The sequence below is a fragment of the Onychomys torridus genome, chromosome 14 (genome assembly GCF_903995425.1).
Source record: "Onychomys torridus chromosome 14, mOncTor1.1, whole genome shotgun sequence".
NCBI classification, from domain to species: Eukaryota; Metazoa; Chordata; class Mammalia; order Rodentia; family Cricetidae; genus Onychomys; species Onychomys torridus.
Genome location: NC_050456.1, coordinates 41,898,016 through 41,923,379, shown reverse-complemented (window position 1 = coordinate 41,923,379; position 25,364 = coordinate 41,898,016). Strand labels below are relative to the sequence as shown.

The 25,364-nt window shown below is 43.2% G+C and overlaps 2 protein-coding genes across 5 annotated transcripts in view; one reads left to right on the top strand and one right to left on the bottom strand.

Moving 5' to 3' along the window:
• The window catches only part of Slc38a6 (solute carrier family 38 member 6), a 60,812-nt gene extending 46,051 nt beyond the window's left edge, over positions 1-14,761 (bottom strand). For 2 of the 3 annotated variants that reach the window (XM_036206226.1, XM_036206227.1), the window contains exons 1-3: positions 14,562-14,761; positions 12,997-13,127; positions 10,508-10,581 (exon numbers count right to left, since the gene is read on the bottom strand). In XM_036206226.1, coding sequence (XP_036062119.1) covers positions 10,508-10,581; positions 12,997-13,127; positions 14,562-14,669 — 313 coding nt within the window. In that variant the 5' untranslated portion in view covers positions 14,670-14,761. Of the gene's footprint in view, positions 1-9,281; positions 9,383-10,507; positions 10,582-12,996; positions 13,128-14,561 lie in introns of those variants that run through there. The other variant, XM_036206228.1, reaches the window with a different exon arrangement.
• Positions 14,762-14,827: 66 nt separating this feature from the next.
• On the top strand, positions 14,828-24,326 carry Trmt5 (tRNA methyltransferase 5). 2 transcript variants are annotated; one of them, XM_036206628.1, is made up of 5 exons: positions 14,828-14,920; positions 16,359-17,011; positions 18,928-19,052; positions 23,118-23,766; positions 24,092-24,326. In XM_036206628.1, the coding sequence occupies exons 1-5, from the start codon at positions 14,856-14,858 to the stop codon at positions 24,169-24,171; spliced, it is 1,572 nt and encodes a 523-aa protein (XP_036062521.1). In that variant the 5' UTR covers positions 14,828-14,855; the 3' UTR covers positions 24,172-24,326. The 2 variants fall into 2 exon arrangements, with proteins under 2 accessions (XP_036062521.1, XP_036062522.1); XM_036206629.1 differs by lacking the exon at positions 14,828-14,920 and adding an exon at positions 16,205-16,271.
• Positions 24,327-25,364: the final 1,038 nt, after the last annotated feature.

The following is a 25,364-nucleotide window of genomic DNA, read 5'->3' as shown; positions in this document are numbered from 1 at the left end:
CCAAGCCCTTCCCATACTAGACACATTCTCTACCACTCAGCTACGTTCCAGCCTTGTTTTATATTTAAATAGTTGGACAAATGTATTGACTGCATGTCTAATAAACAGGAAAAGCAAATACCTATTAGCAAAAAAACAAAAACAAACACACACACACACAAAAAAAAAAACACACTGAAAAAATTCTAAAGGGAACAGGTATTTCAATTCTAATTTAAACACTAAGCATGTATTCTAAATTTTAAAAGTTAAAATTCAACCTTTGCTTATGCCACAAAACACAGCAAACCTAACAGCTTAATGCAGACAGTTTCAGCTGCAACTTCTGACAGTTTTGCAATTTCAAACTTGCCTTCTGGTTCTACTGTTTCTTCAGCCTCGTAAAAATCTCTCTACATACCACAAAGTCCCACACTGAGAGAGGCGAAGCATTAGGCTTTTAAATGGAGCCGAGTCCAGTGCTCCGCCTAATTCTGGCTTTCCCGTCAGCATGTCTGGGTCCCTGCTCAGCTCTGTCACTGTCATCAGACCTCTTTTATGTTGCAAAAATTAGAAGCACTTTCCCCAGCCTGAGACATCATGAGTATGAATAATGGCTTCTGGCTTTGCTAAGATGAAGTGCGGACACAGCCAGCCACATCTCAGCATATGAAGCAAGGCAGTCTTGTGAGACAGTTTTCAAGCTCTCTTCTGTCGTTTGGGCAGTTTCTTCAAACGCTGAAATTTATAAACTGGATTGATGGTTGGAATGCAGTCTGAACAACGAGCCTTTAAAATATTGAACATTTGAATCTGTGAGCTTTTATCTTAGGAGATAAAAATATAACTAGGGAACGCAGTAGATATTTAATCATGCTGTGATTTACGCTGGAAAAACAGGGCTGGCCTCAGTGCTAGAAGGTGGTTAAGTAAATCATGGTAGGCATACATTATGGAATACTACAACCACGAAAGCCCATTTATAATAACAAGAAAATGCCAATATTGTAAGTGAAACGAAAACCAGGATTCAAATGGAATGTACAGAGTAAAATGTGAGTGGTGAGTAAGTCTTCAGCTTTCTGTGCTTCTGAGGAGAGGAATTCAAATGTGGGACGACTGAACAACAAAGGCGGAACTTTGATTTACCAGCAAGGGATTTTTTTTCTTTTCTTTCTTTCATTTTTTTTTTTTTTTTGGCTCCTTCTTATATATTACAACAATATAAACATTTAGAGAATGTTTCAGAGACACAAAAATGAGATGGTGATAAACAATTCCAGGAGTGGCATATTCCTACTGAACAGAAATGGAATTAATTATGTAACTAACACAATCTTCCACAAGCAGCCCTTGGAGCAAACCTCTTTAATAACTGAAGCAATCACTAGCAATTGTAGTTCAGAAATCATTTTTGGATATTAAAAGAAATCAATGCTGTGCTTTGAAGGAATGGAGAGGCTGTAAGTCTTAATCAGTAAATGGGGAGTTTTTCCTTAATGTACATTAGGTCCAAGACTCCTGTCCTACATAGGAACCATTGGAAAGCTGCTTCCTGTGAAATAGTGGAGCATTTCCAGATAGTTACTCCAGTGTTCTGTCTGCTTTGCATTTTTTCCTCAATGAAATAGGACAATTAATAAACTCTGGTTACAGTACGAGCCCAGGTTTCAGCAGAAGCAATATTATCCTTGGATTTGGATTGAGGGACACAAGTTATCCAAACACAGTTCAACTCTCAGAAAGTTGGCCATTTGGAAAGTATTCTTATTATTCTTAAATTCTTTCTTTCTTGTGTTTTCCATCATTTTCTTTTTGCTTTTTTTTCCCTAACAGTAGATGGAGGGCATTCTGTTCTTGAATATTCACTAATTTTAAGACTTCTTTTTTTTAAATAATATGTTTATTCTTACTTTATATCAATCAGTGTTTTGCCTGCAAGTATGTTTGTATGCGGTAATAAGATCCCCCTGGAACAGGAGTTACAGACAGCTGTGAGCTGTCATGTGGGTGCTGGGCATTGAACCCGGGTCCTTTGGAAGAGCAGCCAGTGCTCTTAACCACTGAGCTACTGCTCCAACCCCCAATTTTAAGACTTCTGATCTTTCTTAGTATACATTTCAATGCCACTGTGCCATCTGATATGGCGTGATTAACAACCTTTCTATGCATTAAGAGAATGACAGAATACTAGTGACGTTCTTTCAGCTGGCAACAGAGTCTGTAATACTACACATGTAGGAATGCTCTGGATTCCCAATTTACTAGTTAGTTGTGCAGTGAACAATTTACACAGTCATAGTCTACTAATGGATGCATGGTTTTCAACTATTAAACTCAATCTGTAGATAATATGAATAGTTTAAAAGTCATTACAAAACATAAACTACATGCTATTTACCCTGACAATGGAAAATAGTAGTGCTCAACCCTTTAAACCTCTATCTTCAAAAATATTTACATTATGAGTCCTAACAGTAGCAACAGAGGTAATATTATGGTTGGGGGTAGCATCAGGAAGGTTGAGAACACTGATTTAAGGGAAGAATATTCTCTATGAGGAGAGAAAACAGCTGAAAAGAACTTCCCAAAGTCAATGGCAACAAAACTACGGCTTTCTGTATTCTGTGGTTACATCTAAGACGCTGAGAGATGGACCATTGAGTAGAAATGGAACTCAGGAGTGGGGAGGGGAGTTAAGTTTCCACTGTCTACAATGAAGGGCTGACAAAAGATCTCAATGAGTAAGAGATCATAATTTCAACATGGGAAGGCAATGGCCAAAAGAAGTAAGGAAAGAATGAGACAGGAAGTGCTCCAAATACCTCATAGGTCTGCACTGCTATACATTTATAAGCACATATCGTTGGGTCAATAAAACATTTTATTTTAGCTGGGTGTGGTGGTACATACACATCTTTAATCCCAGCTCTTGGAAGGCAGAGACAGGTGGATTTCTGTGAATTAGTGACTAGACTGGTCTACACAGTGAGTTCGAGGACAGCCAGGGATATGTAGAGAGACCCTGCCTCAAAACAACAAAATTTTGCTTTATGTGTGTGAGAGTTTTCCTGCATGTATATCAGTGAGCTGTGATCATACCTAGTGACCGCAGAGGACAGAAAAGGGCATCAGACTGTTCCCCTGGGATTAAAGTTGCAGACTGTTTTGAGCCACCTTGTGTGTGTTGGGAATTGAACCCAGGTCCAGGGGCCAGCCATCCGGCTACAGCAAGCCACAAAGTGAGAAGTAAAGAAAGGTATACAGAAACAGAGGAAGGTAAAAGCCTGGAGGCAAAAAATAGACGGAACAATTTAAGAAAAGCTGGCTAGAAATAAGCCAAGCTAAGGCCAGGCATTTATAGGTAATAAGTCTCCATGTGAACTTATTTGGGAGCTGGATGGTGGGCCCCCAAAAAAGCCAAAGAGTGAAAGAAAACTACAATGCAGGAGATCTGATATGTGGTTCCCAAAGTGTCATGACCCCCAGGCTGAGAACCACTGTGCTAGACTGAGTTTTTCAGCAAGGAAAAACTTGTTTTTGTTTCTGTCTTCCTAACAGATAAAAGAACACTGAAGGAGCGAACCTCTATCTGGCTTCAGGTCTAAGAACAGTCTCTCCACAGACACTTCAAAGTCCACATCATCACAAATGAACTTATTTTAAATTTGAGCCAACTCTGCCTCTGTGTTAGCACCTCCATTAAAGACCTTGCTACTTACCGAGCGGCCCAAAGCAGCCTTTCCCGTCACTGGTCACTGTCACTTCCACAACACTCCTGTTTTGACTCTGCTTACCCATCTCTTCCCTTTAGCCACCCTGCAAATGATCCTGGGTGCAGTGAAGGCCTGGCAGCAGTGCTGGGCCGTGGTGAAAGGACAGTGGTGACAGTGGCGGTCTGCTGTGCAGCCGCTGTCCTGGGAGTCTCCTTCCCTTCTCTCCTGGACTCCCTGCTCCTGCTGCTCCCGACTCTGGCAGCACACCCTCCACTGCTTAGTCCAGAAGTGTTCCTGAGGGGCTGCTTCTCAGACCTTGCAATGTATGAGGTGTCATTACTAAAACTTCCCATTCCTATGAGTTTGTCTAGGTAGGGAATGCTATTTTAGAATCATCTCCCTACACCCCAAGAATCGCAAAAAGACTGTTCTGTAATCCACTTTCCAGCTCCCGTGAAGACTTTAGCTACTATGGGTCTTGGTTTTTGTCTCCTTGTTATGTGTATGAGGTGTATATATGTAGTGTACTCACACTGGTATGTGGGTGCACACACTGTGTGTGGAAGGCAGAGTTTCTTGCTGAACCCGGAGCTCGGGCTTTTTGGACAGGGTGGCAGGCACAGCCATTGCAGGACACCCGGCCTGTCACATGGACGCTATGTCCAAGCTTTCATAACAGGTACTTCTAACCAAGTTATTTCCCCAGAGCTCTTGAGTTTTTGTTTGTTTCTTCTGTGTAAACATTTAAGATACCATCCTTCTAAACGGGCTTTCCCATATTTACAATGCACTCAGTGTGAATTATTTCACAATGGTTATTATAGAAGGAACACCTCACTATGGAAACTTGTTTTCTTTGGTTCCACCAGCTCCTCTGATGATAACTGTCATTCCGTTTATCTCCCTCTGTGGAAGTCCTCTGGTTTGCAGGCTTGTTTCCTGGACTGCTCTTTCTTATGTTTTCTCTTTCATTTTCAGATGAGACTGGGCACATTCAAGGTGGTATAGTGGTAGGCTTTTCTCCCATTTTCAATCTCCTTTTCTTTTCTATGACAATCCCTGGAAATTTCTTTAAGTGTTACAACCCAACTAGAAAAGTAATTTTATTTTATTCTCTTCCCTCCCTCCCTCCCACCCTCCCTTCCCTCCCCCACCTCTCTCTTCTATGGCACTTGTGGTCTATGAACACTTTTAGTATTTTCTTGTTCTTCTTTAAGGATGCATTTTTTTTTTCAAATCTCAGAATCCACATTTTCATTCTAGACTAGAAGAGGTCCTCATTTGCTGATCCTTTAAAAAAACTATTTCTTCTTTTACATCATTTCCATCTTCCCTTCCCTCCCTCTAAACCCTCTGACATATCCCTCCTTCCTCTTTCAAACTCATAGCCTCTTTTCCCATTAATTGATGTTATATACATATATGTATATACGTCTACATTCTTAAATACATATATACAATCTGCTCGGTCTGTATGTTATTTGTATGTATGTTTTCAGGGCTGACCATTTGGTGTAGAATAATCAATTGGTTTGTTCTTCCCTGGGGAAGACCTTCTCTCTCTCTCCTCTCTCTCTTTCTCCTCTCTCTCTCTCTCTCTCTCTCTCTCTCTCTCTCTCTCTCTCTCTCTCTCTCTCTCTCCCCTAGTTACCTGTTCTTCTTTATGTAGGATTGAGGTCTTGTGAGCTTTTATGGATGCATTATTATTAATTTTTTTACTTTTCATCTCATTCCTGTATTGTTCTTGCTCTCCATTTACTTTTCTTTAACAGATTATATTTTTAGGGTCTCAACAAAATTAAGAAAATATAAGGCTGTGATATACCTCCTGCCAGACACATAATGCTGCCTTCCTGCCATAGAGCAGCATTTCGGTTATTATCAAGGAAGTCTGCCCTGTCAATATCATACAAATCCACAGCAGACATGAAGGTTCCCTTTTGGTACTGGACAGCCTATGGATCCTGATGGATGTATATCCACCATTATGCTATCACACTTTCCTTTCCTCTGTCCTAAACATTCTCTATGCTCTTCCCATTCATCCATCCTTCCCTCCTCACCCCTGGTGACCAGTGACTTCTTTACTCTTATAGTTTTGCCTTTTCCATATTTCAGATAGCTGGAACCAAATCATACACAATCCTTTCTGGTTAGTTCCTTCTTTCTCTTAGTTGTATATATTTAAGGTATTCAACATGATGCTTTGATATACATATAAAATTATGACATTCAAGGAAACAATCATATCCATTCAACCCTCCCTCCTCTCCTCCCTCCCTCTTGGTTAAGAGAAACTGAAATCTAGTCTCTTGGCAAATTTCTAATAAACTTGATATTAACAACAACCTATAAATCAGGTGTCTAGACTCTTTATCCTGCTTAACTTTATGTCCCTCAACCAAGAACTCACCATCTTCCCCTCCCTTCCCCAGTGCCCCTGGCAAACAGTTTTATTCTGTTTTTGAAACTAAACCATTTTAGTGTCCACATGTAAGTAAGAACACTTTCTGCTTGGCTTATTTCACTTATCATTATCCTAATGTCTTCCAGGCTCCCCAATGCTCCCAGCACTGGCTAGACACTCCTTTTGAGCCTGCTTTTAAAGATTGGATGATATTCCAATACACATAGAGATTACTGCTTATCCATCTACCTAAAGACATCCCACAGCATGTGTGTCTTTCTGTATGCTGTGGATATGTGTGGCTCCCACTGGGTAATAAATAAAGCTGCACTGGCCTATGGCAGGGCAGGATGAGTACATGCAAGCTGAAGAGGAGAAGAGGAAGGGTAAAGTCAAGGAGCCTCCAGCCCGCCACCAAAGGAGCAACCAGATGCCAGCAGATAGATAACGCCATGGCCATGTGGCAACATATAGATGAATAGGAATGGGTTAATTTAAGATGAAAAATCTAGCTAGCAAGAAACTAAAGCCATAGGCCACACAGTTTGTAAATAATATAAGCCTCTGCGTGTTTACTTGGGCTGGAGTGGCTGTGGGACCGGGCGGGACACAGGAAAACTTCCGACTATATACACAGGGTATTTCTGTATTTCAGCACTGTGAACAGTGCTGCATGGAACTAGCAGAGGTTATCCCCACCAGGCATGGGCTTCATTTTCTGTGTACACATACCTCAAGCAGAACTCTGGAGCATATGGTTTCTTTCACCTGCTAACATGCTTTTATGAATTCTCCATGCTACTTCAGGGCCTGGTGGTTTACTTTTTATTAGTAAAAAATGATTTTCTGTTGTTTCAATGTCAGAGTCTGCTTAGCCATTCATCAACTCAAGGGCATTTTAGTCACTCCCTGGCAATTGTAAATAAAATTGCTATAAACATCTATATGCAAGTTTTGTGTAGACATAAAAGTCTGTGGGTAAATGCCAAGAGGGGTAAACCTGGCTGACCCTGAAGTACAAATATAGCTCTGTAAGAATAAATAACAAAAACGAAGCTGCCCAGCTGCATCCCGGGGCGGCTGGGAAGACAGTTCTCCTTCCTCCCAGCATTGGTGGTGACACTCTCTGGATCTGTCAGCTGAGTATCTTTACGAAGGCTTCTCACTGCTGTTTCTGTGCCTTTTTTTGCGCTTGTTATAGCTTGAATCTTTCTCTGAACTGTCTCGCACTATTTGGCTGTCCCTTGACACACTGTAAGGTACTGAGAGGATTAAGGGAAGCTCTGGCTTACTGAACGACCGGATTAATCACACAACAGTCCCACAGGAAGAAGCCATGTCTTTCTTGAAAGGTGCCCCCATTATTTACAGCTCGAGGCATTTTATTTTGGGCAGAAGAAATTCTATATGAAGTGCTCCTCTAATCCCTGATGAGAGCAGATGCCTGTGCCAGCATTCTAGAACTGTTAGTGGGACTCGTCCTCGGCTTGCTGACTTTCACTTACATTCTGCCTTCAGAAAGATGACTCAGGGTCAAGTGCAGAATTCTTTTACTTCCTCCAGAAAAGAAGCCTCAAGGTTTGCATGCTGGGAAATGGCAGTGCAAGATCAGTTCTTCTAACCAATCAATTGGCTGTACAGCCCTGGGGAAACACGTCATCTCTTGCGGTCTCTCTGAGCCAATGTTTGGCACATATGACAAAATCTACGTCATGCGGTTGCCAGAAGGTTACACGTGTAAATCTCCCGCATCACTGCTGAGCACAGTCAATATAACAAATGCTATTTTTAAAGAGGCTTGAGTTTTCACTGTAGGAAAGAAAGTAAAGGGCACTGGGCATGGTGGTACATGCCTTTAATGCCAACACTTAGAGGGAGAGGCAGGTGGAACTCTATCAATTCGAGGTCAGCCAGGGCTACACAGGAAGTCCCAGGCCAGTCTGGAGAGATGGCTCAGGCCTTAAGAGCACTGGCTGCTCTTCCAGAGGTCCTGAGTTCAAGTCCCAGCAATTGCATGGTAGCTCACAACCAAATGCCCTCTTGTGTGCAGGCATACACAACAAAGCACCAATATACATACTTTTCTACACAAATGAAATAAATCTTAAAAATAAAGGAAGTTACAGGCCAGCCAGGGCTACTGGGGTGCTTTGAGTGAGAATGATGTCCCCATAGGCTCATACATTTGAGTGTTTGGTCTCCAGTCGGTGAAACTACTTGGAAAAGATTGGGTGTGGCCTTGTTGGAGGAGGTGTGTCACTGGGGGGCACTAGGGGTGACAAAAGCCCACAGGCCCATTCCAGCTTGCTTTTTCCTGCCTGTTTCCCGCAGATCAGCTCCAGCACCACACCTGCCCGCCTCCTGCTGCTGCCATGTTTCTCGTCAGGATGATCTGGGTTTGGGGGTGGGGGGCAGTAAAAGGTCAGAAAATGGACGGTGAACACACGGGGTCTGGGGAGCGAAAGCCAAACGAGACTCTTGAAATAACTGACATCATTGGGATAAGTATTATAATACCATCAAAGCAATGGCTTTGAATGCATACCGTGGTGATAATGTAGTGCGCAGAGGGGAGGCGGGGCCAGAAGCAGGACAGTGCTCCAGAACACTCATGCCCTCCTGATAGTGATGTGGAGGCTGGGGTGGGGGTGGGGTGGGGGTGGACTGTTCTAACCCCAGAGCATAACCATGTTTTCACAGGATGACCAGCAGCCACCTGCTTCTGAGATTATATCATCTCTAAGACTCATAGTCCTTTGGGATTCCGTCCAGTGAGAACTCAGCATTCACCACAGATTTGACATCTTACATTTATGACTTTGTTTAAGTGTTGCCAAGACCATTTCATAGTCAACACACTAAGGCTGGGGGCATATGGCACCTTGACGTGTCTCCTCAGGTCCCAAGAGAAGTCCTGACAGACCGCAATCCTTATTAAAATTTTAAGTAAGAGGGTTTCCTGTGAAAAGACCCTTTCCTTTTATAAACATGAAATTTCCTCCTTATCTTTCAACTCTAGACAAGAAAAGGAAGATACTACCTTTTATAAAGATTTAAAATAACTCTTTTCTGACCAGTGACTCCAATTTGAACACAGCACCCTTTTCGACAGTCAACTAAGGGGAGATTATGCACACGCTCCTCTCCAGTCTACATGAGGAAAACGTGAAGGAGCCTACCTGGACTGAGAGCGTTACAGAGACTGAGGAATCGATCAGCGGAGACAGGGGCAGCCCATGAGTGCAGAGCCATGAGAGCTTAGTCCCTGGACCCAAGCCAGCTACAAAAGGACAAGAGAAGGAAAGGGGAGAGAAACAGACAAGTTTTCACTGTGTGCCCCAGAGTTAAAGAACAAGTGTCAGAAATGTAAGGTTAAATGGTGCAAAGCATAAAATTAGTATCATTTTTTAAAATTCCACAAATGTTACTCCCAAATAACTAAAATAAACCTGACTGCCACACACAGTTGACTAAAGTCTTAATCCTTTAATAGAACTTATCAAAAGAATATATTACAATGTTAGATGAACTATCCTAATTTAAAGAACTGTTTTCATGCAAAGAAGCTACAACTGATATTCCTGGCAGGATTTACAAATGCTACTTGAAGGTATTATTCCTGAATTCAGGATGCTGCTATCACAGCTTGCTGCCTTACACTGTCTTTTGGGGTTTTTTTTGTTTTTTTTTTTTAAATCTGCCTGCACATTCACCCTGAGAGCAGAGGCATGCATCGGGAAACCTGATGGTCAAAGCCATCCAACCCCTGGTACAAGTTGTAGCTCTGAGCTGTGAATCCTAAGTGGTTTTGCATAAGAATCACCTAGTTGATATGTTACAAAATCTGTTCATTAAAAAAAAAATAGGAATTTCTGATGTATACACAAGGGAAATAAAATAGAATGGTGGTTTTAGAACTCTGTTTAAGAGTCTTAAAATTCTCAAAAATTCCCTTGAGGGTTCTCATTTGTTTGAGCCTAGAATAATCCCACTTAAAAACTCTACTTTGTACATGTAGTTGCTTCTGTAATTCTGAAAGCCACAAGACCAGTGAGAGCAAATGGAGCTTGGCCATGCAGGGAGAGATAAAGCTTGTGACGAACTTCAACACAACTCTAATCCAAAGGTAAGAGAGGGGTGATACAAACTCCAGCTTTCATCCTCAGCTCAAGAAAACAAAACCGGTCAGTCACCACACCGTTAATGACATATGCCCACTGGAAATTAGATATTTCAAGGTGTGGGTGATGCTGGAGTTCCAAATGGGGTCTTGTTTGTGCTTGCTAAATATATATGCTACCACGGAGCTGCACCTTCACCCTCAGCCTTCAGATCCGAGACATTCACTTCTTCTGCACAGGCACTCAGGAGACCGGGTGGAGTGAGGGCATGGTGTGTTACTCACCTGTCTGAATGCACATACAAAGCAGGAGGTGGACTGAGTAAGAGGCCAGGGACGAAACTAACAGCAGCAAGAAACTGAAATACAAAAGGTCACACGATTCAGTTTTCCCCAAGCTAGCCCTTTCTCATGACATCTCATCACAGGCTTCTTCACAGTCAGACGGTCATAGGGAAGAGCTCTGAGCAGTACAAGAACTGCAGCTATTAAAGAAACCGTCGCTCCGTGTTTACCAAGGTGCGGCGGAATGAGAATACGGTGCTTGGGGGAGTAAAAGAGAAATCGAAAGGCGCAAACGTTACTTGAAACACAAATCCCTCATTCTGCACTGTCTGCTGACTGCCAGCTCAGCATTCAGTGATCTCCACATTCCCTTTGATGACGACTCATTTTCCCTGGTCTAAGTCTCACTGTCTTCTTTGTGCCATTTCCCCAACTCCCTCCCCTTCCAGTGATGTGGACCCATTAACCAACCACAGCTTTACCTGGAGTTCTTGGGCTCTGTGGCACATGCACCTCTTTCCAGCTCAAACCCAAACAATGCAATTAACACCTTTCTAGTGACATAATTTAAAAACCTGTGCAAACACTGTGGAAGTAAACAGCACACATGACTCCTCTCGTTCTCAGGAAGGTCCCAGCAGGGCAGGCTCCTAGCTAGGCTGCTGTCCCCAGTGGACCACACAAAACTTCAGAGGAATCCTCTCTGTGACTCATGCAATATTTATTAGTAAAGGGCAAGCAGTCATTAAACTGGCGTCAGAGACCTCACAAATTAACATCTGACAACAGCCAAAGGGACCTCTGATTCGACACAGCGAGACCACCGTCAGCGCTGTCCACCTGCATCCAAGACTCGGGGTGATATGAAACAGGACGTTCTCAGACAGCTTTAAAAGAGGAGGCTCTCTGATTCTGAGTTGCCTGACATGTCCCACGCAGTCTTTAGAATTGTCAAAGCGTGTGAACGCATCCCACAGCAAAAGCAAAGCAGGGCCACTTAAAAGCTGCTTTGCTTATCAAGGGAGGCGGGCAGAAGGGAGGAAAGTGAAATGAGATGTTGCACTTCACGCTGGCTTCTACTGACAAACTAGCCAAAGGAACCCGGTGCTGGATGCTCAGTATGAGGTCTGGTTCCGGAAGATTTCACAGCTCAGAGCCGACATCAACTCGCAGAACCCAAATCAGCAAGTGACCGTGAAACCATGACTATACAAAGCACTATGTGATCAATAGCCAGAAACTATCGAGCTATCTGGCTGGGGTGGTTTGCCAGAGAATGGCCCCCATAGGCTCCTGGCAAGTACTGGGTGCTTACTCAGCAGTTGGTGACCAAATCAGGAAGGATTGGGAGGTGTGTCTTGTCCCGTGCCTCTGGCCTGTGGATCAGGATGAAAGCTCTCAGCTACTACTCCAGTGCCATGCCTGCCTGCCTGCAGCCAGCCACACTGCCCAGCATCATGATATGGACTAACCCTCTGGCACTGTAAGCAAGCCCCCAGTAACTGCTTTCTTTTATAAGCTGCCTTGGGCACCGTGTCTGGTCACAGCAATAGAACAGTACGTAGCCACTGGCCCATAACCAACTCTTGAAAATAGGCACAAAACTGCTACTAACTTGCATGGTTGACTAGTTTTGATTCACACTGGACAACCTGACATACATGAACTTGAATAAGAGGCTTTTTTTTTATTATAAATGAGTGTAAATCAAGTTGTTTTTTGTTTGTTTGTTTGTTTGTTTTTAATCTTAGCTACATTTTTAGATTAGTAAAAATCAACACCAGTCCTGTACTGCATAATGATGTCTGGGTTACCAATGAGGTCTTAGTGATACCAGAGATTCTTATAGTGGTGAGAATGTCACGGGATAGATAAGCATCTTTTTCTGGTCACCCATTACTAGGGTCCATAGGGCACAGAGGGTGAGAATCTAGAAAAACAAGTTACTTTAGTTACTGAAGCCAGAATGACTATACTTTGGGAATTGTCATTGCTGAACCAAATGGAGCAGCAGCCATGGCTAACAGTTCTAAAGCGCAGCACTAGCCTGATTCATTGTTGGGTGATCTCACCACTCACCTGACTCCCCTAGCTACCCCTAGCAACCACCTGCCAAAAAGGGAAAAATTACAGTGGCCTTTCTCCTTCCCTTTTTGTGCCCTGTAATTAACTACCCCAGCCTGTAAATCAACAGGCTCAGATTCTTATACCAGAGACCCCTCCGAAGGTCCTTTTCCAACTAAAGCCCATGCTGTCTGAAGAGTCACTGATTTCCTTCTTGATGTTCTTACAAGGACACACATCCCTCAAGCAGTGCATGATGGTATGCAGCATTCCTCCAAACCACAGATGAGTTAGGCACAAGGGTGACGAAACAATGCTAAAACCTCAGTAATTACCCACCTAGAAATTGTAGACCAGTAACTTCTGGAACCGTAATTCTTTATCAAAATGAAAAAGTGGTGATAAAATATGAAAACAGGTCTCACCTAAATCCAAGGATACCGGTATTAGCCATCACATACGCTAATCCAAGGATGCCACTCCCCATGATGGCGTTCATCACATTAAAGACGGAGAAACCAAATGAAACACCCGGAGATTGCTGTCTGTGAGGTTCCTGTAAACACACAATGTAGCCACTTTAGACGTCCGAATGAGGAATTTAAAAATCTGTCGAAATAGCACTGTCAAATTATGGAGGTGATCTACACACCGGAGGATTTGTGTGCAACACTAACTACATAACCAGGACAGGGTTAGGTCTTTGGTCCATATAACACAAGCTAGAGTCATCTGAGAAGAGGAAACCTCGGTTGAGAGAATGCCCTCATCAGACGGAGACTGTAGGCAAGCCTGGGGGGCCATTTTCCTGACTGGCATGGAAAGGTACAGCCCACTTTGGGTGCTGCAATCCCTGGGCAGGCTCTCCTGCCTGAAAGGAAAGCAAGCTGAGCAAGCCAGAAGGGGCAAGCCAAAAAGCAGTGTTCCTCCATGGCCTCTGCTTCCAAGTTGCTGCCCTGACTTCTCCTCATGATGGACTATAGCTGTAGGATGAAAGAAACCCTTTCTTCCCCACGTTGCTTTTTGTCACAGGCTTTATCACAGCACCAGAGAGCAAATTCGGACACAGGACTTGTTCCTTTCCTTTTGACCTGTTGGTGCAATTCGAGGAACCTGGTCTTTCAGAAAAATTGCCTCCTCCAGTACAGGGCCCAGAATGGCCTCAGTAGGAGCCATGGCCTTTCCTGTGACTTCAAGGGATCAAGATAAGGTAAACAAAGGGCGGAGACTGAGAGAAGGAAGGGGCCTCAGCTCACGTGATTCCTAAAGAATCCCTGTGTCAGCGGGGAACTGTTGTCCATAACTGTTCCTCCCCAAGTGCTAGGGCTGCAAAACTAACCTTTTACTTATATACCTAATGAATTAAGTCTGCCCGGCAAGGATGATTAGGAATATCTTACAGGGACCACAGAAGCAAAACTATCAACTGTTACTGTATAAGGATTCAGTTCAAGTGGAGTCCCAGGACTGGAAAGCTGTACTGGGTTAGGGCGCTTGTCTAGCATGCCCAAGGTCCAGGGCTGGATCTTCAGCACCGAAGAGGGGGCGGGGGTCCTGGGGCTCACACAGCCTACTACACCGGCTTTAGGTTAAGGACGAGCTGTGCGCGTACAGATCCCTCTCCTCGTCTTCACTTACAGGGACATCTGTATTAAAGTGCCGATAGCTCACCTTTCCCTTCGCCCCACGATTAAGTCCAAAAAAGAAATATCTCATGATTCTTGCAAAGACCTCACAAGACTAGAGGAAACTGAAAGGCGACAACGATTCAAAACAACTGTGAGTCACAAAACCCTGGCTCATCCCGCCGGTGTCCCAAGCCCCACTTCTGGACTGAGCGCGCCAAGCGACTGCCACATTGCAAACTCGGCTGGGGTCAGTGGTTCGAGTTCCACCCCGGGGTCCGTCCCCTCACGTCCAGAACTCTCCTAGCAAGCGCTGGAGGATGCTGCAGCGCCGCAGCCCCGCGCTGTTCGCGGAGCCCACTTACGTTGCTTAGCAACGGGCTCCACTCTTCCGCAGCCGCCGCCTCCTCCGGCTGCTGGGCAGAGACGTACCAGCCCGGCTCGGCTTGGTTGCTATTCTGCGACGCCTGCATGCTGCTCCGCGGCCGACTACCAAGTCCATCAGCGAGCCTCTGGTCCGGCCCCACGCGCCCTGTGGAGCGGCGTCGGGGGCGGAGTTACGGGCCTGGCCCTTCCGGGTTGCCGTACCCTACCGCGGCCAGGAAGAGCGGAGCGAGTCCACCCGAGCTGACTTTCCCCTCCCTCCGCGGCCAGTAGTGATGGCGTCACCGAGACCACGCCCACCCCTCGGAAGACCCATTTCCGATCTGCACCAGAGCATGAGGTGAGGGTTCTGGTCTTAATCTGCCCTCCGGACTTGGGAAGGGGCGGCTGGTGAAGGGGTTTGCAAGTGTCCCGGGTGAGGAGAAAGACCTGACCGTCCAGCGGCAGCATCCGCGCTCTAGTCTCCCGCCCAAGGAGCGCGGAAAAGCCACCAGGCCATTTATCTTCTTGGTCAACCGGCTGCTAAGCCAAGACCCGTGCCCCTGGTAAGGGGGCTGCTCAAACGCTTCGTGAGGATTGGGGTGTAGCTCCGTGGTTGAACGATTGCCTAGCATGAGTATTGCCCAGGATTAGATTCCCAATGCCACAAAAATCTTTCCATGGTTTTTAATCCGCATTTTACAAATAATAAATGGACACCTAGACTTACTGAGTTTCAGTATAGTTCATTAAATACTTGTATAACTCTAAACTTCATTGCTTTGTAGTATCGTGGCCTGTGACAGGACCCTTTACCACTTACTTGGTGTTTTAAAAGATGAAATGAATAGCTAATATTGTGCTTCAAACAGAGTCAAGCCTCGTCCATCAAAATACCGAAGCCAAGGCACTTCAGGCAAGGCACATGGCAGTACAGTATGAATGGCATCCTAGCCATGTGGGAGGGGAGAAGATCTCATTTATCCAGGCTGGTCTGGAGGATGATTTTCTGATTCTCCTGCTCTTCTGAGTGGAGTGTTGGACTCAGAGGCCTGTACCACCGTGCTGAAAGCGCATGGATTTGTGTGTGCATGCCAGGCAAAGCACTCTTCTGGCTTAGCTATATCTCCAGCCCTTAATGTCATTCTTAACCAAGGTTTTTCTTTCCTGAGATTGGTTTCAAATGCATCCTAGGCTGGCCTTGAACTTTTAATCCTCCTGTCTCCTCATTGCTGAGAGTACAGACAGGCACCACTGTTGCTGATATAAGTGGTGCTGGAGATGGACCCCCAAGGCTTCATGCATGCTAGGCAAGCTACCTTTTCAGCCTTGCTGAACCGCTTACCAGCCACACAACATTGGATGATTAACTTACTCCTTAGCTTACAAAGTTCATAATAAAGCTTCTGATACAAAAGCCTGTAAGAATATCCTAGGAAATATGGCCATTGGTGGCATCCTATATAGTAACCATTTCATTTAGACATTCCCCCTTAACTCAGATTTCACACTTCCAGTTCTCTGAGTGTTCTGTAGAAAACTGTGAGCAGAGGTCAGTGAATATGGAGGCAGCTGGACTGCTAATTCTTCTGATGGAAGGGCAAGCAGACTGAAGACGCAAATTTATTATTTAACCAGTGACAGAAATCGTACTGTCCTGCAAGAGAGACTGTCCTCCCATGCCTTTCAGACTTCCAATCAGCACTTAGCAGGTGATTTAAAAGACTCTGTTTACATTCTCAAGCCGTTGTGAATAGACTCCTATGTAGTTTGATGGGGTTTTTGAATCTTTTTCCTAGAATCTTATGGAAGCCATTGGGATTCTCAAGAAGACTTCTTCAAGTAGAATGGTGTCACCCCAGTGAATCGGTATCCTTGTCCGCAATCACAAGGACATCGGTACCAAGGCTTAGGAAATCACCTAGTATCTTTTGGTTGGGTCAGAGACAAGGATTCTCAACCATGCCAGAAACAGAAGCAAGTATGAGAGATCCTGAGTTATTTTCACCACCTTCTGGTGTTCGAGGAATGACAGAACTGGACAGGACAGCTTTTAAAAAGACAGTGTCCATCCCAGTGCTCAAAGCGAGGAAAGAAGTCGTCAACAGATTGATGCGCGCCCTTAAGAGAGTAGCCCTGCAGCGCCCGGGCATAAAGCGTGTCATTGAAGATCCCGAAGATGAGGACAGTAGACTCATCATGTTGGATCCCTTCAAAATGCTTTCCGTTGAGTCCTTTGAGAAAGCAGAACTCGGTGCTTTAGGAGACCTCGATGTCAGTCCACAGTTATCCGAATACAATTTGGAACTAACTTATGAAAACTTTAAGTCAGAAGAAATTTTGAGAGCTGTGCTTCCTGAAGGTCAAGACGTGACCTCAGGGTTCAGCAGGGTTGGGCACATCGCACACCTGAATCTCCGAGACCATCAGCTGCCGTTCAAGCATTTAATTGGTAGGTGTATTATAGTCAGATTCATGTTCTAGAAAAAAAAATGACTCTTTCTAACTTTAGTGCTTAAATTTTTGCTTTAAAATGCTAACTTAAAGAAGCAGGGTAGTTTAGTTTTAATCTGAAGCCAAACCATAAGCACCATCCCTGTTTTTGAAGAGCCTTTTGGAATATTTTCTCTCTAGTCACAGGATTGGCATAGACTTTGGGTCTCCCGAGACACACACACACACACACACACATAGCTGTGTTCTATATTGAACATAATTCTTTCAGTCCAGAAAGCCAGTAGGCCTCTGGGACAAGGTTCAGTACTAGGTTTCAAAAATGGCGGTGTTTTAGTTAGAGTCAGATATACGGTGCTGTTCACTTACTGATTTAGCTAGTTCAGCCTCTTCTTTATGTTAAGCGGGTGTTCCTAGCTGTTTAGAAACTGTAACGAACACCCCACTGTTGTAGCTCCACGGAGACCCAAGGCCTTTACTCTTTAGATGGAAGACTAACCAAAACCATTTTATAATACGTACTCGGTATCCATGCATTCTGTAGCTTGTTGCTCTTGTGGGCATTCCTCCCAGCTTTAAGATGCAGTGGTCAGGGGTTTGCATGGCGGGACTGGATAATGCCGTTCCACTTCTCTGTTTTTATTAACAAAGACACTGGTCCAGTACAGTGGTGCCCCTGAGACTGGGGATTAGGTGCAATGTCAGATGTGGGCTTTCATTTAGTGCCTGTCTACTCTAACTCAAAACATCCTTTTGTCATGCCTGTTTTTTCAATTTTTCATAAAGTGCTCAAGGGTTAAAAATAAAACACTTCTGGCTGGAGATACAGCTCAGTGGGCTCACCAAGTAAGTGCAAAGCTCTGAGTTTTTGCTATGGAGTTTTAGAATTGTTTTTAATGTTTTAAAATTTCATTTAAAATTAACTTTTATTTTGAAAGTTGGTGGAAGGCAGTACAGCTCTGAATAAGTGGGCTGCCCAAACCGGACTTGATAGGTGGGGAAAAGACACAAAATTGGGTGGGAAGGGAGGGGGGATGGGATGGATCCAGGAGGAGTTGGAAGGGATTTAATAGCCTCAAACTCATTGTAGAAATTCTCAAAAAAATTTTTTTAATTGAGTTCAGATATTTGAAGCAGAACATGGTAAGTGGGCCATTGATTTCATTATTTTTATTGTATTCTGAATTCTGAAATTCTCATTGCATTTCAGCTAATTTACATTCAGTACATTTTACTAACTTGCAGATGAAGTTCTTTCCTTATGAAATGAGAGCATATAGATCTTTATAAGATTATAATGTGGACAAAAAGATACAGACTTAATCAAAGAGCAACAGTAAGTTGTTTTTGATGTATATTTCTGTCTTTGTAGCAGCTTCTCTGCTGTGATAAATATTCGACTAAAAGAACATTTTTAATTTCAGTCAGACTCTGAAGAACGCGAGTCTCCTTGGTTGTAAACATTGCTAGCTGAATACATTCCCAAACTGGATGCATTTGTTTCAAATGCACAGTAAAAGAACCCTTTGGTGCGAGGCCAACGGGAACAAGCGTGTCTTTGCTGGCATTTCAGGGGGCATTTGTTGTTCAGGGCTTCACAGCCTCTCATTCCATCCTTTGCCAGCTTCAGATTTGCTTTTATTTGACTGTGTTTAACAAAAATGTGGAAAACGATAGACCACAAGTCCAAAAAAAATTTTTTTTAAGGTACTCATAAATTCTATATAGGCTGTAAGTCATTAACTTATCTCTTTGATTTTTTTTTTTTTTTTTTTTGGAATTGTAGGTAGAATTACACACACCAAGTACAGCTTTTATTTGTAAACCAAAAGAAAATGTAGTTCATTTCTGTTAAGTATTTTTAATTTTAATTTCACAAACAAGCAGTATTTATAATGAATTTTCACCTTTTAGGCCAAGTTATGATTGACAAAAACCCAGGACTCACCTCGGCAGTAAATAAAACCAGCAATATTGATAATACATACCGAAATTTCCAAATGGAGGTGCTGTCTGGAGAGGAGAAAATGCTAACCAAGGTACTGCACTGTAATACCAACCCAAAGAGAGCAGAAAGACTGATGCTTGGAATCAAGACAGCACGTTCACAATGTGCCCACCCCTGGACAGTTAAGGGACAGAGCAAGCTGTGGAACAGTGTGTGAGAAATAGTCCTTGAAACATCTACCTGCCAGGTTATTCCTGGACACTCTCAGGGGGCAGACACTTACATGCCTCCAGCCCTGGCCAGGAGTGTTTGGTTTGGTCCAAGGGGGAAGGTAATATACCAATGTGAAATTAGGGCCCAGGAAACAGAAGAAAGATATAGCATATTTGTCTAAGCTAGGGACTTTCTGGTCTTTGATTCTTTATTCATAAAATGAGGGGCTTAAAATGTCTCATTTATAGATAGGAAATTTGTAAAATTTTAGTAATAGTTGTCTAAAAACATACGTAGACGAATTTCTAAACAGTCTTGTTAAATAAGAAACACAGAGCCAAATTCAGGGTAATAGCCGAAAAGATCAGAGAAATAGCAAACAGCCACGACTAGCCTTAGCTAACCACCGCGCAGTAACTTGCCCAGAGAGAGCGTCTTCCTGTCTAAACTGCGCTTTTATAGCTTTCCTGTTCTTCCTTCTCATTGGCTCTAAGCCCAGCCACATGACTTCCTGTAGTTAGAGTTTTCCTGCCTGGCCCACAGTCAGGACAAATCTCTCTTACCCGCCAGGCCCATAGACGCTCAGACCCAACCAAGTAAACATACAGAAACTTGTATTGCTTATAAACTGTATGGCTGTGGCAGGCTTCTTGTTATCTACTTCTATCTTAAATTAACCCATTTCTGTTAGTCTATACTTTGCCACATGGCTTGTGACTTACCAGTGTCTTTACGTGTTGCTTTTCATGGCGGCGGTTGGCGGTGTCTCTCCCCAGCCTTCTACTTCCCAGAATTCTCTTCTCTCTTGTCCTGCCTATACTTCCTGCCTGGCCATTGGCCAATCAGAACTTTATTTACACAGAGCGATAGCCACAGCACTTCCCCTTTTTTTTTTAAAGGTTTTAACTTTTACATAGTACAATTACATATAACAAAACAATTATCAAGCAAGAATTACAGTTACAATATTAAAGAAGATATCCTATCTATCTTATATTTGTGAGTCTAAGGTTTTATATCTAACTTATCTTTTATCATAACTGAGGAAATTATAACTATCTAGTCTTCAACCACATCAAAGACCTCAGAAGGATATAATATTACCTGAGAACCGGGAGAAGGATATAAGCAACTTTCGGGAGTCTTGCAGGGTAGACAGAGTCAGCTGGCAGCCTGGACAGTCACCTAATGTTCCTTTGTAAAGTTGGGGCATTTGTCTTCAGCCCACAGGGCTAGAGTCTCTCGGTCACTTCTCTCAGTGTCCTGTAGAATGTCTGGCAGTTTTCTCTGTGAAGCAGGAACCTGAAGGACCATTTTGTCAAGCAAAGTTTAGTGGTCACCTTTCTATGGGTCCTGTATGTCCAGTTGATCAAGCAGTCCAGGCAAGAACAGTTTCTTGCCCAAATGGCTATTTTTGCCAAGGTGAAGATAAACTCCATATGAAGTATCTGTCTTTAATGCCCATCCTCCTCTCTGAAGTAAATCGGTGTTGCCAGGAGCAGACATGTCTCACTGTCCAGAAAGTCTAAATTTTAAAAATATTTTAAATGACATATTCTGTAGGTCTTTGAAGTATTTGAAGAATACCTATCTGAAATATCTCTGTGTATACCTAGAAGACTTAACTAACATGGCTACAAGTATGATTATCATAGATGACTAATTATTAATCTATTTTTATTATCCATTATAATTTTAAATGAGCTGTACAAACATAATACCTTAAACAAGAGTAGAAATATATACACAGTATAACAAAATTAACTTTAAGTTTATATCAATAGACTAAAATCTATACCAATGTAAAACATTTTAAACAAGTTGTTGCTCTTTAGAAGTAAGTTCCTTAATCTACCCTTTTATCCTATTATATCTATATTATATCCCCTTTTCTTCTTTAGAAAGAGATTGCATTTATAATCAACCTGCTTTAAAGAAAAATACTGGTTTTTCTCTGCCCCACACCAGAGGGCTCTTCTGATTTGGGACACAAGAATCTCTTACCCTTTTCTTTTAGCAATATGTCTGGGTTTAGAGAAGGAGTGAGCCTATTCCATCTCCAAAGCCAGCTTGATAATTTTGGGAAATTGGGCATAGTTTCTCTTACTACTTCCTGCTGGAGGGGGACGCTGTGTCTTATGGGGACACAAAGAAAATTTTAGGAGCCAGTTGCCTTGAAACTATTCTGGATGTTGGATCATCTGGATGGTGTCATCAGAGACCTTTCAGGTGGTCTTGGCTGATCAAACCTGATGTATCTTAATCTGGAACAAATCCACAGCCTTTGGCTTTTTGTAGAAACAAAAGCAGAGACTCTTTTCCAAAGCAACATATCCTTATATCCAAATTTTAAAGTCAAGGTACCTTTAAAATTTACATATTTGTTTAACTCAACAGCTTTTACGTTCAAATCTTTTTCTGCAGTTAAAAATCCCAAAATCAACATAAACCAGATTCTCTGTGTAATATCCATCTTTGAAAGACTGAAACGCCACTGTGGCTGCTGGCTCCGCCCACCTAAGCTTCCCAACATGGCGGTGGTACAGTTTACCGCCAGCTCTGGGTCTGGAGCCATGTGTACCATCAACTATCAGAAGCAGTTCTATCAAAGCAGTTCATAGCCCAGAAACCTTTTGTTGTTGTTGTTTTTAACTAGCAAAGGCTAAATCAACCACACAGCAGAGTAAAGTGCTGCTTGTAGATTCTTCATTCCTGCCACACTGCAGGTCAGACACACATGCCAGGAACCTGCCATAGTAGCTGAAACCGGCAGGCTGCCACTAACTTGAGACAACTAGGAAGCTGTTTTTAGCTCCGTTTAGAATCTCTTTTCTCAGGTTTTAGGTGTAAACTCTTGCCAACACGTTGGGCGCCATTTGTAGTTAGAGTTTTCCTGCCTGGCCCACAGTCGCTCAGACCCAACCAAGAAAGCACACAGAAACTTACATTGTTTAGAAACTGTATGGCTGTGGCAGGCTTCTTGTTATCTACTTCTTCTATCTTAAATTAACCCATTTCTGTTAGCCTATACTTTGTCACATGGCTTGTGGCTTACCAGTGTCTTTACATGTTGCTTCTCATGGCGGCGGTAGGCGGTGTCTCTCTCCAGCCTTCCTGTTCCCAGCCTTCTACTTCTCAGAATTCTCTTCTCTCTTGTCCCGCCTATACTTCCTGCCTGGCCACTGGCCAGTCAGAACTTTATTTACACAGAGCGATATCCACAGCAACTTCCTTATTACTGCCTGTCTATACAGACCTCCAGGTCTCTATGATTGGTACTGGGATTCAAGGCATGTATCACCACACTTGGCTGTATCCTTGACCACCACAGACTCTGCCTGCCATGTGATCGGATTAAGGGTGTGTTGCTACCACCGCCTGACTTCTGTTTATGGCTCACTATGACCTCTGATCTCCAGGCAAACTTTATTTATTAACATACAAGTAAAATCACATTTCAGCACAATTAAAACGTCACCACAAACATAGGTACCTCAAATTCTGACATGTCCCTTTGCAACCTGAGTGCTGTGGAGAGCTGCTTGCTTGCTGTGTGGAAGTGCTCTAGAAGAGGAAGGCTTCAGATAATTCCGTCTGTTTTCCTTCTCCATCTGGGAACATGAGCCAGTTAGTCGGCCTCTCCGCAGCGTTCCTTGTGTGAATTGGAATCAACTTTATGATCCCTTTAGGATGGGAACAACCATTTGGCTTTGGAGAGCTGACTTTTCACATGAAAAAGGTGAATGCAAGATATTAACTGGCCCCAGAAATGGTATAAACACTAGGAGTCTAACCAGAATGTTTTTAAGTGAAGTTATTTGCTCCCATGACAGTAACATTTACATGTATGTTCTCATGTGTACGTACGCAACCTATCCAGTTTCAGTGGGCAGACTTTAAATCCAACGAGATTAACTAAAAACATGATACCCTTCCTTTTCAGGTTCGAGAAAATAATTACACATATGAGTTTGATTTCTCCAAAGTCTATTGGAATCCTCGTCTCTCTACAGAACACGGCCGGATCACTGAACTTCTCCGCCCTGGAGATGTCTTGTTTGATGTTTTCGCTGGGGTCGGGCCTTTTGCCATACCCGCAGCAAGGAAAAACTGCACAGTATTTGCCAATGATCTCAATCCTGAGTCCCATAAATGGCTGCTGCACAACTGTAAACTGAATAAAGTCGACCAAAAAGTGAAAGTCTTCAACATGGACGGAAAAGACTTCCTCCAAGGGCCTGTCAGAGAAGAGTTAATGCGTCGGCTGCTGTCGACCGAAGCAAAACCCTCTGTCCACGTTGTCATGAACTTGCCAGCCAAGGCCATAGAGTTTCTCAGTGTTTTCAGGTCTCTCCTGGATGGGCAGCCGTGCAGCAGTGAGCTCCTTCCCACAGTGTATTGTTACTGTTTCTCCAAAGACGCCAATCCTGCTAAGGATGTTTGTCAGCGGGCTGGAGATGTGCTAGGTGTTCCCTTGGAGGCCAGGAGTTCAGTTCACCTTGTGAGAAACGTGGCCCCTAACAAGGAAATGCTGTGTCTCACCTTCCAGATTCCTGCTGCTACACTGTACAAGACCCAGGCCCTCAGTGTAGGTGAGCAAGTTCTTGAACCTGGAGTGGGGAGTATCATACCTTTAACATAGCTTGTGTGTGTGTGTGTGTGTGTGTAAGGTTTGGAAGTGGGGAAATTAAACTAGTTCCAGTCATTTTGTTTGTGATACCTTGCCACTTAGTTTAGAATGTTTCTTCAAGTTTTAGCATGGTATGTGGTTTAGTCTAATAGCCTTGTTAAAATAATAAATCCACAGCAGTGTTCTTTAAGGTGACTGAATGAAAAAAACTTCAGAATATCTTCTTTAAAAAAGTTGTATTCAACTGTTAAAAATCCTCTAAAATGGGTTTTCTGACTTTGTTACAGAGAATCCCGAAGAGCCATCTCTCAAACGGCAGAGGACAGATGATTCCTTCTCAAAACCACAAATCACATCAGATTCTTAGTTGGAGATGCTTTCTCCATCTCCCCAGTAAATTTTTTGTAAAGAAGTACAATTTGTGTGATTTTATAAACTTTAACTATCAGGTATCTGTAATTGAGCCCTTATGTTTTGCTCTTATAAATGGAACATTACCAAAGTAAAACTTAACTGAAATAAGCTGAACTTGTATAGTAGACTGCTTTGTTGTTGGAATTTCAGGCATGCACCACCATTATCCAGCAGAGTTTTAAAATAAAATTGGAGTGGGCCAGTAAGAAGGCTCAGTGAGCAGAGGTGGTTGCCACCAAGCCAGATGCCCTGAGTTTGATCCCTGGGACCAACATGGTGAAAGGAGGCACCCCGGAAAGGTATCCTCCCACCTCATGTGTGCGCCAAGGCACTCATACATACCAATGCAAGATAAATGAACACATTACTAAATTAAAAATCTAAATTATAGAACCATTTTACAGTCAAGTTAGTTTTATTAGATAAATGGGTTTGTTTTTTTTTTAATAGTGTCTATCCCTCAGAGAGACAGTTTTTAAAGACTGAACGACTATATTCTGCTTAACTAGGAAAGCATTTAACTACCGTGTAGTTATTAGTGTAAAAACATGATTATTTTATGTAACTGCTCTACTACCAATTAGCAGTATAAAAGTAATACAAAGTTAAGGGGTTGGGGACTTAGCTCAGTGGTAGAGCGCTTGCCTAGCAAGTGTAAGGCCCTGGGGTTTGGTCCTCAGCTCTGGTAAAACAAAACAAAACAAAAAAGTAACACAAAGTTAAATTATTTAGATCAGGAATAGGAAACCCACACCTTCCAGGCCACATCTGGCCTAATGGCCTATGACAGGAGGATTTGCTTTATTGAAAAGTAATAACATTTTGTGACATGGAATTTGAGTTTTGGGGTTTTGGTGTGCATGAAGTTTGATTGGCACCTGCCCTTCCTGTTAGTTTTCATACGGTCTACAGCTGCTCCCATAATAGACAGAGAGTGGAGCAATTACAGCACAGACCTCATGGCCATACTGCAGCTTGGCATGCTACACATCCCGGGGACATGGTTGTAACTCAGGTGACAGCATTTTGAATGCTGTGCACATAACCAGGCTATACATTGTTGTTTGGGGACAAGAGTCTCACACTCTAGCTCAGTCTGACCCAGAATTTACTGTGCAGCCCAGGTTGGACTTGAACGTACAGCAA